Genomic DNA, 19,228 nt, shown 5'->3' with positions numbered 1-19,228 from the left:
ATCCCCTGGAAATTGAAGCTATAATTTTTCAAATCCTCAGCCCCCCCCCCCCCCCCCATCCTCTTCTTGCTTCACATATAGCGATCTTTCTTTTATTTTGTCTTCATCCCAGATTTTGTCATTTTGCCTTTTCTGCTCTTAGAATTTCAATTTGTTTATTCATGTATTAATTTGTAGCGTTTGTTTATACTGTTTGCCTTATAAATCACCTATAGCTCATTTAGAATCCAATTAACCTGACTTGCAAATCTTTTCAATTCATGTAGAACACCAGGGCCCTCAGAGGAAAACCACATGAGCTGCATGCATACACTCGTTGATTAATGGACTTCAAAATGCGGGTATAATCAATTATGACAACATACAGGGCTTCAATATATTCCCAAACGCACTGATACTCTATTTTATTCTATCTGTATTTAACGAAGAGCTACACCGTTTCCATGCAGGGTTGTTGAATACTTAGAAAGCTCTTCAGACCTACGGGGGTTTCCTCTCATAGCGTTCTGATTTGATACAATGAAGGTAGACAGTGCTATTTATGCGCTGATTGAAGTTGTTACACAAGAGAAGTGTCTTGTCAGCTTGAGAGCCATCACTAGTGAGGTTAGCTAAAGAGCTGTCCCGTTAGTGAGAGTATTTGCATGAACAATTGTTGTCACCCATGTAAATGAGTAGAAGGGTGTCTGGGTGTATGTTGGAGAATAAGCGTCTGTAAACTAGTTGTTGAGCCTCTCTGCACCTCTTTCATTATGGCGATTGCAATCTGTTAAAAAAGGAGATTAGTTGAAGGGATGAACGGACCAAAGTCTATTAGAGGAATGAACTGCTTCCTGTACTCTGTGGGGTCACTCCCTCACTGGGGATTAACTCTCTCTCAGGTCGATTAAAGCCTGGATTCTCCTCTTTGAGTCTTCCAGAGTAATTTAAAAGAACACAAGTACAATTCTTCAAATAGCTCGAATATAAATATTTATATGTTATGTACAACAATTTTTTTTAAATTATTATTTATTTTACCTTTATTTAACCAGGATAGGTCTCATTGAGATTAAAAATCTCTTTTTCAAGATAGTCCTGGCCCAAGAATGGTAACAGCACAGTTTCAGACAGTTTTACAGTTACAGACAATTAAAAAAACACACAATCACAACACAGTCATACACCAAAGCCAAAGCATTTACAGACACAGCGGCCTGCTTCAAGGTCAGTTAAAGTTGCTTTGAGTGTGTTTAATGAGACCAGCTCTCTGAGCTTCAGCTCAGTTTGAAGCAGGTTCCAAGCTTGAGGGGCAGCGTAACTGAGCGCCCTTTTCCCAAGTTCAGTAAGGACCTTTGGTACAGTTAAAAGGAAAAAGTTCTCGGAGCGAAGCCGATAAGATCCTGTGCATTTTCTGTTTATGTACATCCTTAGATAAGGGGGAAGATTCAATTCAATGTGATTCATGGTAAACAGATGTTTTGTTTAAAGAAAGGAAACACTATTTAATAAGTGAACACACGTCCATGCTTACATAATGTATGACTAACTAAATGAATTGCTCAAGGGAACATAATGGTTAAAAACACAGTCATTAATATTGTATCGTCCGAGTAATAGCTTAATATTGACAATAGTATTTCATTTTTTAATTCCTAGGATAATCCCTCACTCTAAATTATGTATTAACATGTTTGGACTATTCAATACCTTACAAACAATTGGCTTCTAATACAGGTAAACATATTTAATCGAGTATTAGTAATTGGATCATTTATTAAAAAAGAGTGTGTTTTGATAGACATTTACTTTATACGACGATGTGATCATGATTGATTCTGCATGGATAATCATGCATAGATCCGCAAGAATGAATACAAATATGGAAAGAGACACTGAAAGACATTGAATATGCTATTTTTGCACATATTCAAACTAATAAAATACACATTGAAATATAACATCAAATGCAAATGCAATCACATCTTGTTCTTTTTGATTCAGGATTGTCAAACCGAAATTGGCATTTGGCTTCAGAAAAAAAGATGAGTAGTTAGAAAATGTATCTTTGACCGTTTTAGCCCTGTTTTCAAGAAGGATCAGCAAATGACCTTTGAACTTCTTCCTAATCTGCTGACTGCAGAGGTGCTCAAATAAGACCTCAAATGTGTAAGGAAACACAAAGTGTCCCTGCTATGATAAAAAAGCTTAATCTGAATATATACTGTACAGTTAGCCCTGTGTAATGTTTTATTAAGAACATACAATAGGCGCTTTCACACCAGAGTACTTTTCCCACTTTAGTTCCGATATAGTTCTGAAAATGTGCGTTCACACCAAAAAGATCTGGAACTAGAACTTAGTTCATGAGAACCTTTCCACCCTCTTTTCAGTCCCTGCTAGAGAGCAGGTACTTTCATTGGAGAAAAAGGTTCCTATTTCTGATTGGCTGGGCGGATTGCAAACCACGCCCCGTAAAACTCCCAAAATGTTTTGTGAAGCCGCCATTTTATTTGCTCGCATTAATATTATTAGCATTAGCATTAGCCCAGCGCACCAACGGAGAGAGACTAACTTATGGCAACACAAAATAAAATGTGGGAGCGGTGGAGATGAGGAGGAGTCGGCGTTCTGGCGATTTACTCGGAAGGCTAACTCCGGGGACTTCCGGCCGGGAACTTCGGGTGGCAGTATAGGCCGTGAAGTTGTTTGCGACCTGCCAGTAAACCCAAAGCAGAAGAAGTGACGTCAGCGGCTTCATTTGACTAACCCTCCCTCAGGGACTTATTCCGGTGTGAACGCGATCTGCTCTTTAGTTCATCAGAACTAAAGAGTTCTGATGAACTAAGTACGGTAAAGTACTCGGTGTGAAAGCGCCTAATGTATAGATAAAGCTCTTTTTTCAAAAAACACACACAAAGCATTACACACTAGTGATTCATTAACCAGGCAAGCATAAGCAAAGATAATATTTGCTATAATACAAATATTTACTATTATTATACTACTTTACTCTCATTCATCTCAATGGAATAAGCAAATGCAAATGAGCATCAAAAGGAGAGATTATAAGATAATTGTAAAGAAAGATAATAATTATAATCGTTTCACCTCTGATAACTGTAAGCAGGTTCACGACTCAAAGGCTCATTAAACATTATACCTACAACTGAAAACTTGCTTTATGAATGTCTACAGGATTATCACAAGACACGGTATATGGAAGTGCACAATACTGTATCCTCAAGGCCCTTTATTGCCAGGCACCCTATAAAAAGTATTGAAAAATGGTAGAAAGAGGTAACCGCCTTCACATTTTGCAGCAGATCATTTTTTACTCAGGTTGCACTTGGCTCACCTGGCTCTGACTCTGAGGTTGGATTGGTTTATTTTCTACAAGCGTCTAAACCTATTAGAGAATGTAAGCCTCTTTCAGCTTTCTTCATCCGCTGAATTGGAATGAATTCACTTTCGCAAATAAAGAAGGTGTTGGTAGCTCTATCTCTTTACTGTGTGTGTGTGTGTGTGTGCGTGCGTGCGTGCGTGCGTGCGTGCGTGCGTGCGTGCGTGCGTGTGTGTGTGTGTGTGTGTGTGTGTGTGTGTGTGCGTGCGTGTGTGTTTCCTTTAAATTAATATACAGACACATTTGGAAACTGTGCTCCACAAGCTCAGTAGCCAAGTATGAAATAACCCTGGGAGTGTCTCAACGGAGCGATGCTTCTTTATATGGTTATTATACAACCTGTTGGGTGATGTCTTACAGACCTCCTACAGGAAAACCGACATTATTATCCTGTCGACATGGCAGTGTAATAGGGAGTATGTACATTAATCATAGAGGCAGGTTGACACACTTCATTTAAAACAGAACCTTGTTTTTGCGTCTTTGATGCTGCTACAAATTCCTTACATAAGATGGCTAAACACACAGACAGGATTTCGCACCACAGAGCTCAACAGTATCAGCACAGATTAGTAACTCGTTGCCAGTGAAGCAGCTCTGGTTGAAAAACAGAGGCCTGCTTTGCCCCAGGGTGGTTTTTACAGCAGTTGATGAGAGAGGAGGAGAGTTCAAATTATTACTCCAACAAAAACGTTTTGTAGCCACTTGAGGGATTTAAACAGGTGACATGTTGGTCACTGCCCTCACCCCACTGACACCCCGTGATACCCAGAAGAACTATTACAAGATGCTGCAGGTAGCATTGCACCTATGTGATGTAGAGGGTTTCAATGGCTCAGTTTGATGCTTAATATACAAATTAAGATTATACTAATATATGCAATATTAAGGGTCCTGTTTAACAAACAGATGCTTAACCACAAAACCCAATTTGCTGGAATTATTATGGGCAAAGTATGCCAGTAAAACCATTTAGGGGTTTAACAAAAACCACAATTCCCAGCTGCCGCTTGCTAGAGGTAGTTTTATTTTGTAGCTGGCACTAAAGTAGCTCAATACTATCAAGAAAAATATAAAGTATTTTTTTGAAAAAGCATTGCAATTGATTTAAATGCAGTAACTGTACAGTAGTATTTGGTTTCTTTGGGTTTGTCTTTCACAAATTCACATTTTCCTTTGATTTTAAGTACAAAAACAATTGTAACAGTTGAGTAAGGCGAGCACATTTGTGAGAACAGATGAATTGCAGATGGTTATTTTTATTCTGATTACTTTGCATGTGTGCTAAGGGCAAAATTCTACATTATAAGACCATACATTATGAGTGATTTGGTACTCTGAAATACATTATATCTAATTGCCACACTTTACTGATAGAGCTATTAGATTAATTCTGCAGATAATATTTACATACATGCTTCCATACAGTATCTGCACTATTAAAACAACGTTTCCTGGTTTAAGTCAAACTAAACGCTTAAAACTGTAACTCCACTCTTATAGTGTGAATGCAATGCACATATATCAGGGGATTTCTGGGTTTACAGACTGAGAGAAAGCTGTTGTAAGAGTACTCAACTAAGCATTCTCTTTAGATGTTTTAAAGAGCAACTTCCAGGTTAAAGACACCTGTGAATAAATGTGTAGGAAAATGATGAATACACTAGATTTTCTAAAAAAATATACAGAAATATACACTACAGTGACATCTGGCGTCGTTTTTGTAAGAAATGTTCACTTCCACATAAAAAAGCCTCGGCGCGTGACCTTCCGCGTGTGACGTAACATGGTGGACACAAGGGGGAGAGCGGCCGGTGTAACGTATTAATAAACATGGATCCCAATGCTAGTTTCGACACAGAAGACACAGAAGAAGTTGAACATGAATATTCGAATGCATATGACGGACCACAACCTTATAATTATGAGCCTGCTAGGCGTCCAAGAGACCAGGAGCAGCCAAGGATTAGAAGAAATAACGACCATCGGAGAGAAATTGAGCTGTGGTGTGAGGAGAACCAGTAGAGAACTGGGCAGCTATCTTGGTGAGTGACCGGCGTTAGCTACAGAATGTTAGCTAACGTCACATCACAACATTGTGAAGTTAGCTATCATATATCAGGCTATAACTAAAGTAGCATTGATAATATAGTAACGTTACTGGCAGGACTGTTGATACTGATCCATAACAGAAACTAATGCGCAAGTATCAGCCGTATCTCGCGTTACCTAATGCAACTCCACACTACGGTGATGTGTACCGGAGGAGAGACGCGAGATACGGCTGATACTTGACGATCTGGCGGAGAAAGGTTGTGGAGCCTCCGTTGATATGCCGTTGTAAATGGCTTGATGGAAAGCAGGTGTGTAGTCGGGGAGGGTGCACAGCTGATTGCAGCAGGTGAGTGGAGGTTGAGCCGGGAGCCAGGAGTGACAGCCACCACGCACACACAAACAACACAGACAGGGGGAAACAAACAAACACAAAGGAGACGGCTGGAGCAGTACAGCCACCACAGCGTTACCTAATTCAACTCCACACTATGTCTTACGGTGCCGTGTACCGGAGGGGAGAGAGAGAGAGCAGCAAAGGGGGGGGGGGAGAGAGAGAGATGTAATACGTTTTCCTGATAAAGCTGTGGAGAGTATGTGCTGCAGGGAGGTGGATGCACAACGCACCCAGGAACGAACGCTAGCTCCGGTCCTTTTTACTGTGGACTCGATGTCCTGACAGGCTGGTATTTGTGCAACCTGCACAAACACAATACTGCACCATGATTACAAATGGTGAAATACAATGTAAAACTACCGAAAAATACCAGCTCCTTAAAACACAACCGCTCTACTCAACGCAACTACAAACTATACCCGCGGTCAGAGAGCGGAGATGTTTACCCTGTGTGATGTAATATGACGCGTTTGACGTATGACGTATGAAAAATTGCTCCTTTCCCTCTGAATTCCTGCCCTTATGTCTCGTAAAACATATCAAATCCTGCATTCAGTTTTTTAATTGTAATTTTCAAGCAAGTTTAAGCATAAATGTAGAAAAAAAAAAACCTGCAAGATGCTCTTTAATTGTTAATGCCCTTAATTTATCAAGGTGTGTGTGTGAATGTTTGTTTTTCTGTTCTCTCTCTCTCTCTCTCTCTCTCTCTCTCTCTCTCTCTCCAAAACACCTTTTAGAAGATTAATATTTTCTTCCTTTTGGCCCTTTCCCCCCTTCCCTGCTCCAGTCCTGTCTTTAATGCCCTCCTTCCTTGCGTTCATAGTGTTTCTGGCCCTCGCTCCCATTGCTCTGCCCTTTCTTGTATTTGAAACTGCTTAGGTCCAATCGATCTTTGTCTGGCAACAGGATTTTTTTCCACCTCTGTAGTTGCATTTTGGGTCATCCTGTACTTTTCCTGTTAGAGCAGTCATAGGAAATGACACGGTAGCTTTGGGAAGATAAGGGATATGAGAAAGCAGGGGGACAAGCCATGAATTACCTTCAAATGTACTGATTAGTGTGTAATGAGACACACACTAACACTGCATTGCATTTGCAGTCAGAACAAATTACAAAACATAACATTAGAGAACATGAACAGCTTTTGTTCGCTTATTTGTATGAAGGTCAGGTTTTGCTTGTGTTTCTTTAGATTCTTAAATCAAGCAAGGGTTGAGCTTGATACATCCAGAGGTGTGAAAAGCAATCAGATCTTGTACTTGAGCAAAAGTAAAAGTACCAGAGTGTAGGAATACTTTGTTACATGTAAAAGTATAAAAATATTTTCCTCAAAATATACTTAAATGACTCATTATGCAGATCGGCACATTTCAAGTAACTAAAGGTATCAAATACAAAATGTGGAGTTAAAGTAAACAATTTACCCCTGAATTGTAGTGGAGTAGAAGTACAAAGTAGCATACAATGTAAATACTACAATAAGTACAAGTATCTCAATACTTGGGTAAATGAACTTAGTTACATCCCACCTCTGTATATTAACTTTATAATAAACGAGAAAAGTGGTAGGCCTATTGGTAGAGCAGAACCTAATATTGAAGGAATTCGTTTTTCTGTGCATTATATTATACTCACACACCCACATTGACAAATACTCCCTTTTTCACTTTAAAACAATGTCATCACTACACGCAAAATCCCGTAACCATCCTGCAATCCCACTGAGAAACCTTCCTTCATCTTGTGCAGAAACAGAGGTAACCGTAGGTGTCAGCATGACAGCGCCAGTAATAACCACCAATCTTGTACAAGAGTTGCGAAACTCAAGAAAAACAACTATTGTACGAAACCACAGAGGAAATGTTTTGAGCCTCATGTAATCCTTTTTTCTCTCCTGTGTTTTCCCTCTCAGCTCCCCCAATGATCCGGCTGTCAGTGAACGACACAGTGGTGGTGGACCCCGGGCAGGATGTGCTCCTAACCTGTGAGGTGACGGCAGGTTTCCCCCTCCCCACCCTGAGGTGGTCGCCCCTTCCCCTCAGCGCACAAGTTCGAGGGCCAACGCTCAATCTGCGGGCGGTCACACCGACCGACGCTGGTTTCTACAATTGTACGGCTTACAACAACGTGGGCAACCAGGCCCGCAAGAACGTCAATCTGGTTGTCAGGAGTGAGTAACACGTGTTACTGTGTGTGTGTGTGTGTGTGTGTGTGTGTGTGTGTGTGTGCGTGTGTGCGTGTGTGCGTGCGTGCGTGCGTGCGTGCGAGGAACAGAAGGTACCAGATCTGTTGTTTATGGGAGTGTTTAGAGGGTTGATGGTTTGTTTGTGCATATTTCTGTTGGACTACCGATTTGTGTACAAAGTTATGGGTCCTAACTTGGCGTACTTCATGCTGTGTTCATCCAGCAAATGTTAAGGTTGGTGAGGTTTACAATATTTGAAACTAGAAATAATACATGCTTTCCTTTGTATTTTTAGTTGTGACTTGTATTAGAAATACACACATGATAAACATTTTAGTATTCTCCCAAAAATTAAACACATATTTTAAGATTTTCCTCACTTTCGTCTATGTCCATACAGAGTATTTAAAGATTAAACAATTTCCCTTGCAGAAAATGAAAAGAACCATCTGTCCAGTCATTACTAGCTTTATTCATCAACTTGAATGTGTGAGTGCGGCACATATTCATTTTTGCGTGTACAGAATGTGTGTGTGTGTGTGTGTGTGTGTGTGTGTGTGTGTGTGTGTGTGTGTGTGTGTGTGTGTGTGTGTGGTGTGTGGCACGCGTGCGGTTGATCCATCATTAAAGAGAGCTGATGTGAATCTTGTCAGAATAGGCGGGTTAAGTATCGCTCTTTTTCTAATTCCCCTGCCATTAAAACAGAAGCTTTCCATTTTCCCTCCCCTCTGGCTATTTTTAGTCCCTTTTAATCATCTTTATTCACTCCAATTAGTTAGACTGCAGTGGAAGCAATTAGCGACAGTCTCTTCTGTTAGTTAACACTGTAGAGAACGTATGCTGGATGGGTTTCTCTTGTTAGCTTAATGGGCCTGAACGCATCGTCAAACCAGCACAGGTGGTAAGACGGTGAATGAGACACACACACACACACACACACACACACACACACACACACACACACACACACACACACACACACACACACACACACACACACACACACACACACTCGTGTTTAATGAGTGCATACAAATCTGCAGGTAGGAATGCGACACAGTTTCAAATGCACATGGCTAGAGACACATCACATGCACATACAACATTGTATCCACACTAACCAGGTGAAGCTGCAGGATCATCTTAAACATATGGTCACTGCTTCATATCCATATCTCCACCCAAGCATCTTGTTAACAAGCTCGAAAGGAGTTTAAATCAAGCCCTCCCTTCCTCCTCGCCGCCTTTCTCTCCCCTTAGTGGGGACACAGAGAGCTGTTTTGTATTCAACATGGAAATCTGTTGGGGAAACGCAGCCTTTGAAACTGGAAATGAAATGTGACAGTGTGAGAGTTACTCTTTGTCCTTGATTTTGTTCCCCACCCCTCCTCCTCTCCCCCTGTTATTGTATTCTGTTTCTGTCTCCTTTTGTCTCTCCCTCCTTCCTCAATTTTTTCCCTCTCTTTCTTTCTCTCTTTGGTCTTCAATTTCCTTTTCCCTTTGGTTTTCTTTTGCCAGGCTGCCCCCCTCCTAATGCCTTTCATGCTTGTCACAAACTCATCTTCTGTTCTGTATTAGGCATCTTCCCCCTCCTACGTCCATCCATTTGTCTTTTAATTGCTTTTTTACTCTCATCATCTCAATAACCATTCTGTCAAAACTAAGTGCACTATCTTGTCAAATCAAAAGGTTGTTTATATTCAACAAACTTAAAAATCGGTATTGCTGTTAAAGAAATATGTCTAGCAAATGTTGAAATAAAAAAAGGTAATGGAGAGATTAATAAACATGTATATATACTGTATAATAATCATGGAGTATAAAGACACTATGTTTTATCAACGCCACGCCCCCTTCATAGTTGCTCCAAGACTGGCCTAACTAGTTAACAAACTAACCAACCAACCAACTAACTAACTCGCTCACTCACTCACACATTTTTTTAAAAGCACACCACCCTCTGAGTTTGGACTACCTGGCTACCATCTATAGCTTTAATTATACATAATGCTGCAATAAGTTATTGCCCGAGTTCTGTATTTAATTGGTAAAAGGTATGTGTGTGTGTTAAATTAAACATCCCTTGTACATCTAAATGTGAATTAGTTCCATGAGGTGCTTTATATTAAAGATACCTTTTTGACAAAGTGAAAGATTATGGAGATTAAGTGCAAGCATTTAAGGAGTAGGAAAATATACTTTAACTATCTTCATATTCATTCCTTCAATTTGGTCTTCTCCCAGGGTATTTCTTTCTTGAAATAGTCCCTTCAGCAGGGATGTTATCCAAGTCTCCAGCACAGACAGCCTGACACTGAACCCTCTATTTAACTGGTTCTTCTCTCTGCTTCTTCACCCCACACACACAGCAATGAGTAACCTGACCTTCCAGATAACACCAGACTCCAACAAGGACAGCGAGACCATCCAGATGGGTCGGGACCTCAAGCTGTCGTGCCATGTTGATGCCACCCCACAGGACAAGGTTAACTACACCTGGTACAAGAACGGTGCACCTGTTTTCAACTCGGATAGCCTGATCTTGTTGCGCAGTGACCCAGACATGGCACCCGGCACCAGTAGCTTGGAGATTGTAGACATGAAGTTCAGAGACTTGGCTACCTACAGCTGTGTGGCGAACTTCCCCGGCAGCAGGGTGCCAGAGCTGCGTGTGGATGTCAACATCTCTCAGAACAGTGGTGAGGTTTTCCGTTCATTTTTCATGTTTTATCGCTGTCAGACCGGGAAAAACTTCCATTAGTGTCTCTCTGTCAGTTCAAGCGCTCCAAAAATCCTTTGATTAGTCAGATGATGATGGTTCGAGGCATGTTTTTGAAGGATTTTTGTTTTTAAGCTGACTGTATCCAGATCTGAACACACAGTCACTGTCAATTTGTTTTAGGGCTTTGTGTAACTGTGCGTTTGTGTGCTTTATTTGTGGTTAATTATTATGTGCACACTTAATTACTGAGCAGTTATCTTTTTGTACTGTTCCTGTGTTGCTTTAAACTGTGATTGTCCAATAAAATTAGCCTGGTAAATTTCAGTTTATTTCATTTAGTTGTATTCCCCGTCTGTCTCTCTGTTCACATCATCTGTCATTGTTAAGTCATGTCTTATCTAGAGTTATTAAACAGTAACATATAGCCCCTTTTTCCAGTCAATTGTTCATTTTATATGTTGTTTATTCTGAAATTGAATTATTCTTATCTATACTTTTACTTATTCATTTATTTTAACAGGGACAGTGCACATTAATCAACATTTGTGTAAATGTGCCAGAGTTAGCCAAGAGGCTATTTTTCATCTGCAGTCCCTGGACAGATTATACCTTTTTTACTACACTAACAAGCTACAATAAATAAGAATTTCCTTTGGCTTTTTTTGTTATTCAAATTGTATGAACATTGTTTTCCTTTATTGCAGCAGTTTGTGTAATTGTAAAAAAAAAAGTCAATTACATAATTGATGGTTCTTTCTGTTTATGTAGAGAGAGTGTATTTTCACTTTTCTCTCTTTTATTTTCTTTCTAACCCTTCCCTTTCCTTCCCTGCAGTCTCTCCTCCAGTGTTGGCTCTTCCACCAGGAGGTCAGGTGGTGAACGTTCGGGAGGGAGGTAACATCGACCTGGTGTGCTTGGTGGTAGAAGGCAAACCCCGTCCACCTATACTGTGGTCACGGATGGAAAAAGACCTGCTAATGTCGTCAGGGGCAACCACGATGGAGACACTTGATGGCCGCTTGATGCTAAGGAATGTGAGCCGGGACATGATGGGGGCGTACCGCTGCCAGACTGCTCCGTACAACGGCCTTAACATCAAACGCAGGGAGGCACAGGTCCAACTCAATGTGCAGTGTAAGTGTGCATCAGATAATAACAACTCAAACTACAACCACATACAACACTGCTGTGGACGTCAAGCAGCAGAAGGACAGGGTCACTTGCATGTGTGTCAATGTAAATAAATACAGATTGGTTAGAGCTGCTTTTAAATACTGTTCCTGCTGCGTTTAGTCTACTATTAAGATTAGACAGGAATATATATACTTGATGATGATCCCATAGGTATCATAGTAATATTAGAAGTCATTTGAGCTAAACTTAGAAAATATAAAATATGCAGTAGCAATAATATGTGTGTAGGGACCGTCTACACACATATTATATAAGGAATATTTTATTATGAAAATAATAGTTTAAAGGCTCTAACAGACAGAATTTCAGGATTCAAACAAAGTTATTCCTAATGGTACCTTTTTCATAGGCCTCTATACACCTTAAAACAATTTCTTTGTTGTTATGGTAATATCAGAGATCCCTTAAAACACTTTTATTTGTGCTCCACACTCAATTGTGGCATAATCGTCACTATTTCCTCAAAGCCCTGAAGACAGATACAAAAAAATGTATGGTAATGTAAAGAGTGCAAAAAGGGAGTGTAAAAGAAAATGAGGACACACCTCGATGGCTTTAAGGCTGTTTTCTTTATACCTTTCCCTTCCACTTCGTGAGCCTTCCAGTTGGGACTGTCATTATAAATCTCTCGCAGGATGGGCTTTGAGTAAGGAATGAGAGCTGTCTTGCTAAAAGAACACACAATTGTAATGCCGTCTCCATTCCCAAAAGGTTACCCACTTAATCTTACTCTTACAATGTTTGGATTGTAATGGCGCTAGTGACTGTGGAGAGCTTCACGGGACACATTTGATTTAAATGTTTCTATCAAAAACATGTGCACATAGTCTAGGTAAAATCACTTGGCACCCACATCTGCATGTACATCCCCTGCTGTTACTGACTTTGAGCACTTTCCAACTTATAGCTTTGGTTTAACTGAAAAACATGTATTTTACAGAAACTGTTCTGCTTCCAGAAAAACAGAATAGCAGTAGGTTACAAATACATTATGTGCCTCATCTAGGTATAAACTAGCACTGGATGCTCTTTATCAAGCATCTCGTAACCAGTATGTAAAATCAAACATTGCAGACATAATCCTCAGAGAGGGTTGGTTGAGGCTGACCTTCTTAGTTGCATCACCCTATTATTCTGAATAAACACGGACACACACTTTTAGGCACTTTTAAGTTGTATCAAACATTTATTAGTTGAACATAATAATAATATTAATAATACATTTTATTTGTATAGCACACTTTGAAAACAACGTCATCTCAAGGTGCTTCACAATTGAATTATTAAAAGTTATCTAAGAAAAATATTTAATAAAAACATTTGAAAATGTAATACATACAAAACTAGGGAGTTGAGTTAAAAAAAAGATATAGATTGGAACCTGCTGTGTGGCACAGCACTGTATTATTGAATTGGTAAGTGCTCGGTTTTATTGAATAAATGTATGTTAACAGGACTCAAGTACTCAATGCAACCCTTTCAGCACCCTCCTCGTGTGCACAACGTCAGGCCTTTTATGCTGCAATTAATTAAAGTGATACAATGTACAAGATATAACAATTACACAAGGATACAAAAAGAAAGAGCAGTACATCTACAACTTAACTAATGACTCAAAGGGAGAGGGAAATGGAAGGCTAAGGACTTTAAAGTGGACCTATCATGCTATATTTGAATAATATAGTGTAGGACCATACCTATATAAGGCATATTTATACTTATTATTTTTCAAAATACCAAACAGATCATGCATTTTAGCCATTCCTCATTTCGCTCAATGTAACACTGTCTTTTCATGGGCTGATTCTGTGAGAACAGCACCATCTACAGGCCTGGCATATGTACTACAGCGTCTCCAGCGCTTTCGAACGGCAATGTCCGTGGCTGTCTCCTCCTGATTGGTGGAGTTGGCCCAATAGCCGTAGCGCCACTTCTGTGACATCATAGAAGTGTTCAAATCTGGATCAGTCTGTATCAGATCCGTTGCAACCCCTTTGTAAGAGATTTGGGTATGGAGGAAAATAGAGAGGGTTGTGTTTTCTGACACTTGGTGAGTTCCCTTGAACACCGGGGACACATATTCATGTATAAAAGACGTACAAAAGTGCATTTTGCATGATAGGTCACCTTTAAGGAACTGGAGCTACAGTATGAAACGTGTCCTTTTTCAACCAAAGTGCTGAGAAAAAACATTTATTATGTCTGAATAATCTTAATAAAAGTGAATCTATCTGGATAATATTAAGACTCTGTGTATAAAATCCTGTACATATTTTAGTATATTATATTTATGTATATTTGAATTATATATAATCCAATTATATATATTTAAATTATATATATAATATATTTTAGAATCTTGAATCTTGAAAAGTATGGTCACATGTGTAAGGGGTCAGAGTCATTGCTGCTATAGCTGCATTTGTTAAGTTGCCAAACAACCATAGAAGAACCAATAGCCACTAAACAGTACATGTATGTTTTAATTTAATGTTAAGACTATTTCTTTTACTGAAGATCACAAAGAACTGTGTGTTTGCCTGAGAGTACACGGCCCGTTCTTGGACCAATTTCCCACTCTGAAATTCTTGATGAAAACTCCCCCAAAATCACATCTCCCCTTTTCTACTGTCTCCTCTCCTTAACTCTCCTCTCCTTTCCTCTCCTCTCCTCTCCTCAACTCTCCTCTCCTCTCCTCTCCTCTCCTCTCCTCTCCTCTCCTCTTATCTTCTCTCCTCAACTCTCCTCTCCTCTCCTCTTATCTCCTCTCCTCAACTCTCCTCTCCTCTTATCTCCTCTCCTCAACTCTCCTCTCCTCTCCTCAACTCAACTCTCCTCAACTCTCCTCTCCTCTTATCTCCTCTCCTCAACTCTCCTCTCCTCTTCAAGAAGGATTTACGGGGCTTGCTAATGCAGGCGGGGCGGAAGGGCAACACTATGCTCTGCTGTCCTCACTGGCCAAGTCTGATTAATGGACCAGGTGGCCACCCCACTCTGGACGGAGAGGGAAACAGAGAGATGAGACGGATACATGAGCAGGACAGATGAAAAGAGAGAGAAACAGTGTTTAGAGTGAATCAGGGAAAGGGATGGCAAGAAGTGACAAAATGTGTGATTAGTAGGTTAGAAAGATGGAAAAAGAAAGAAACAGATTGGCGATGTTAAAAGTGTTTAGCTAAGGCCAACACAAGTGTGTTCACTCTTCCTCTCCCACTGCCCCCCTTTACACCCCACCACTATTTTACTTTATTTATTTCATCAGGTTTGTTTTACCTCCTTCCATTAACCACGAGATGGTGAGATAAGATATATGTAATGGATGCATGCTCTCATTTTTTATGGCAGATATAATTAGGAGCATACGCAGATTCTTGCCACTGCAGCCACTCCCACTTCCTCTTCTCTCCTGGTATCCCTTCTTTCTTTGCCCACTTTACCTCCAAGAAAAGTGGCTGTTCTTCCTCATTGCCATTCCTATCATCATCAATCAGCTAACTGCTGGCCATGAGAGAACACCTCTCTCTGTCTTGTCATTCCCTTTCTGCATCCTGCATTCTCCCATCCTCTCCCAACCTCCCATACTCAATCATCGACTTCTCTCACTTTCACACTGGACTTTCCCTATCATTTGTCTTCTTCTTCAAGACCTGTTTCTCTCTGCATTCGTCCCAAACTCCTCCCTCTCTCAGTCTCATGTAAATTGATTTTTTTCTCTGTGTACTGTACATGTTTTGCTTGGTCAGTGTTGCATTCCCAGATGGAATTCATTCTGCATTCGATAAGACAGATAGTGAAGGTGTGCTCACACAAATTATGGTCTTCTGATGATGAAAAATATTGCAGTGTCGTGTAGTGAGTCCCCGATGAGTAGCAAACAAATGAGAACAAATGCTCAACACAATTTGAAAAGTTGTATTTGAAAATAAACAAGCTTCACAACTTAAAAAGTGAGACATAATGCTGAGGATCTTAAATGATTGTTGAATTTAATATTTACGGTCATGTGAGGGGTTTGTACTAACTTGCCTCCCAATTCTTCTGGGGAACGAATGATTTATAAACTGCTCAACACCCTCACAACACCCCCCCCCCCCCCCCCCCCCCCCCCCCCCGGGCCTTTATTTCTATCACCATCGCTCCACAGTTTGCCTTCTTTTCCTTACCCTTACCACCTGTTTTCAAAGTCGGCCATCAGTATGCATATGTGTGTCTGTAAGCAGGAGTCGGGTCTGTGACCATACACTAATCAGTCTATAGGATTGCATTGACCTTTGACCTCCCACCCACTCCTCTGCTGCATCACTTGTTTCATTTGTAGCTGCAGGAAGTACGCAACACATTCATTTCAAGAGGTCAGAAAAAATAATATTGACTGGAAACACAATTTATATTCTCATTAAAATAAAAAAACGTATGAAGCTGTATGTATGTTGCATCCTCATGTTGGGATGAACACAGCTGAGACATATTTGGTGGTCTTCATGTTAGCATGCAGGTGCTTACTCACGGTTATCTGACTGGAGTGCAAGCTCAGAATGGCAAACTGTGATTCTCAACAAGGATTCAGTTTGGCCATGCTATAGCAGAACAAACATAACGTGAAAGGTTCACTATGAGAGATTTGATAAGCTTTGTGTTCATTAATCTCAGCAGTTTTGTGTTTGTGCTATGGGTTACAATTTGTTTTCTTTACCTTTTTGAGAATATGAAAACAGTATGAGAATCAATCAATTGAACTTTACTGGCACGATAAATCATATAATAATGTAATAATGATAATTATAAAAATCCAGCTACTGTAAGTCAGTGCAGTCTCCTCTCCTGCTCCTTACATTACCCCCCCCCCCCCCCCTTTCTCTCCTCCTAACTCTTTCTCCGTCTATATTACAGGCATAACACAGATTAGACTTAATTACATATCTGTGTCTGATAAACTTGATTCATAAGAGACTCTAGTCGTGCAGCTTCACCCCTCGGGGCCCTGACACCAGATCTCATCACTGTTAGTCCGGCAATACCGTCATTAGAACCTTATCTATTATCTACATGATTTGCCAGGGGTGAAAAGCTGTGATTTGTAGCAGACTCATTTGGCTGTCTTGTGTCTGGGCTGACCCCAGGGCAACAACAGCTAGTCAGTCATTAACCGCAGAGCTACACATCCCTGCTGACAGGTTAATTACAGCTGGTTAGGATAGGACACTGTAGCAGCGGTGTTGGGACTATGCCTTGTAGAAATGCCTGATCCCTTGTGGAAATAACAGTTGCTCTGTGTCAGATTATTTGTCAAAACTAATGTTTTCTAACGCTGTGAGGAATTCTACTCTGCAGAGGGCAAACAGATTTTAAACAGTGCATTTTGCATTATCCAAATTTCTAGCTGAAATATCCTTTTCAAACTGTTCTTCTTCCGTTTATCTCCATCTCTCCTTTTATGATGGAAATAGATTTTAAAATGGAAAATGATTACTGATAATGGGTTTTACATGGATACATCCCAGCAGTCAATTACGTTATCAAACTGTAAATCACTGTTACCACAAGAGGAACTAGACTCGAGCATACAGTCATTAATGTGAACGAAATAAATGAGGTTGATGGTTACAGTAGTTTGTGCTATTACAACAGACTGACATAGACATGAGACGATTTTGCAATGTCACATTTATTGACATTGCAGGCTGGACAGTATAAATCAACAAACGTTGTAAGTAAGCTGAAACTTGATTCTGTTGTCTCCTCAGATCCTCCCATACTGGACCCAGGCGACCCGGATGTGCGTTCAAGGAACTATCAGATGGTGACCCTGAGGTGTACGGTGGTACGCTCATTCCCGACACGCCTTATAGACATCCGCTGGTTCCGTAATGGCGAAATAATCCGCATGCCCATGCCAGACACTAAGGAGAAGCCGGAGCTGAAGTTTAAGCTGGACCCCACCAACAACGGCTCGTATGAGTGTCGAGTCACCAATAGTGCAGGGACATCAACCTGTGCATTTAATGTCTCTGGTAAGCAAATGACATGAGCCAACTGTGAACTGCTACACCTGAAAATAATCTGTCTAAATCAATGTATACTACTGGTAATCCATCTCTCCAACTCTTTCATGCTCAACATGATGCATTTATCTGTTCTTTATGATTAATGTATCAATGATATGTTGTTCTCTCTCCCTCCCTCATCTCACAGCACAACCCTACAATGCTGAGTTTTACTTCGACACACCCAACCCAGTGCGAATTCAAAAAGGAAACAACTATTCCTACAACCTGCAGTGGACACAGAGAGATCCTGAGGCCACGGATCGTATCATAGGTTACTGGATTAATGTTCGAAAGGTAAAGGAATACTGCACATATACAGTACATAGGTATACATCCCACACTCCCATGCAAGCCTATGGAAGCACATGTACATACACAGCTAGCCGATACACATGCACACTCACATGTAGCACACATGTAGCAACTAGCTAACTTCTGGTTCAGCCAAAGGCAAACTTTGGTCACATGGTTTATTTATTAGGTTTGGAATCACCTTTACTGAACAGACTAACAACTTGTGTATGTCAAACACACACACGCACAAGTCCTTGAAGAGGGGAGTGTGTATGCTAAGTAAACATGAGGCTTTATGAGCTTGGGCAGTGTCCGGCTTGTGTAGTCAATCAATGGAGACCTCAACTGAATTACAACAATGTCCCAGCCCCTCCTCTCCTCTCCTCTCCTCTCCTCTCCTCTCCTCTAGCTTTATTTGTGACGGTCAGTTTTTACTTTAAAATAACCCATTTACTTCCATTTAACAGATTACTCTGATGCAATTCCTACCAATTGTTAAAAATATGTTGTATAGAGGTCCGCTGTTTACAGAAATCTACCTGCAATAAGCACATCTTATAAGGCGTTCAATCAGAATGGATAGAAAAGGGAGCAGGGCCAAACGTTAGTAATTGTGAACCAAAGCAAAAAGAACAAAAAGATAAAATGGACATTGTTGTTTGCTCATCAACTTGGGCACATTATCAAAAAATAAATAAAGGTAGAATTTTTTTTTTTTCCATTATTCGGTTCCTTCTCCCCTCTCATATTTTCTCCTCTCTTGTTGTTCCCCCTTGTCATGAGTAGCAATCTCCAGCAACTCTCATTACTCAGTCCTATCAAATGCGGACTCCATTTTCCACTCTTCAGCACTCTAAAAAAATGCCCCATTAAGGGGTTGCGCTTGATTTCCCAGAATTAAGGTTATGCCTAACCATCCTTTCAAACTTTTCACATACGTCCACATGAATTTACT

General features: G+C 40.4%; 1 protein-coding gene across 3 annotated transcripts in view; it reads left to right on the top strand.

The window, feature by feature from the left end:
• The window catches only part of mdga1 (MAM domain containing glycosylphosphatidylinositol anchor 1), a 179,226-nt gene that overhangs the window by 119,510 nt on the left and 40,488 nt on the right, over positions 1-19,228 (top strand). For 2 of the 3 annotated variants that reach the window (XM_079665543.1, XM_079665542.1), the window contains exons 7-11: positions 7,744-8,001; positions 10,386-10,715; positions 11,573-11,872; positions 17,677-17,943; positions 18,125-18,273. In XM_079665543.1, the coding sequence (XP_079521669.1) occupies positions 7,744-8,001; positions 10,386-10,715; positions 11,573-11,872; positions 17,677-17,943; positions 18,125-18,273 (1,304 nt within the window). Of the gene's footprint in view, positions 1-5,252; positions 5,428-7,743; positions 8,002-10,385; positions 10,716-11,572; positions 11,873-17,676; positions 17,944-18,124; positions 18,274-19,228 lie in introns of those variants that run through there. The other variant, XM_079665544.1, reaches the window with a different exon arrangement.

Source organism: Notothenia rossii (assembly GCF_949606895.1).
Source record: "Notothenia rossii genome assembly, chromosome: 2".
NCBI classification, from domain to species: Eukaryota; Metazoa; Chordata; class Actinopteri; order Perciformes; family Nototheniidae; genus Notothenia; species Notothenia rossii.
The sequence above is the reverse complement of the archived record's forward strand: the minus strand, read 5'-3'. Positions and strand labels throughout refer to the sequence as shown.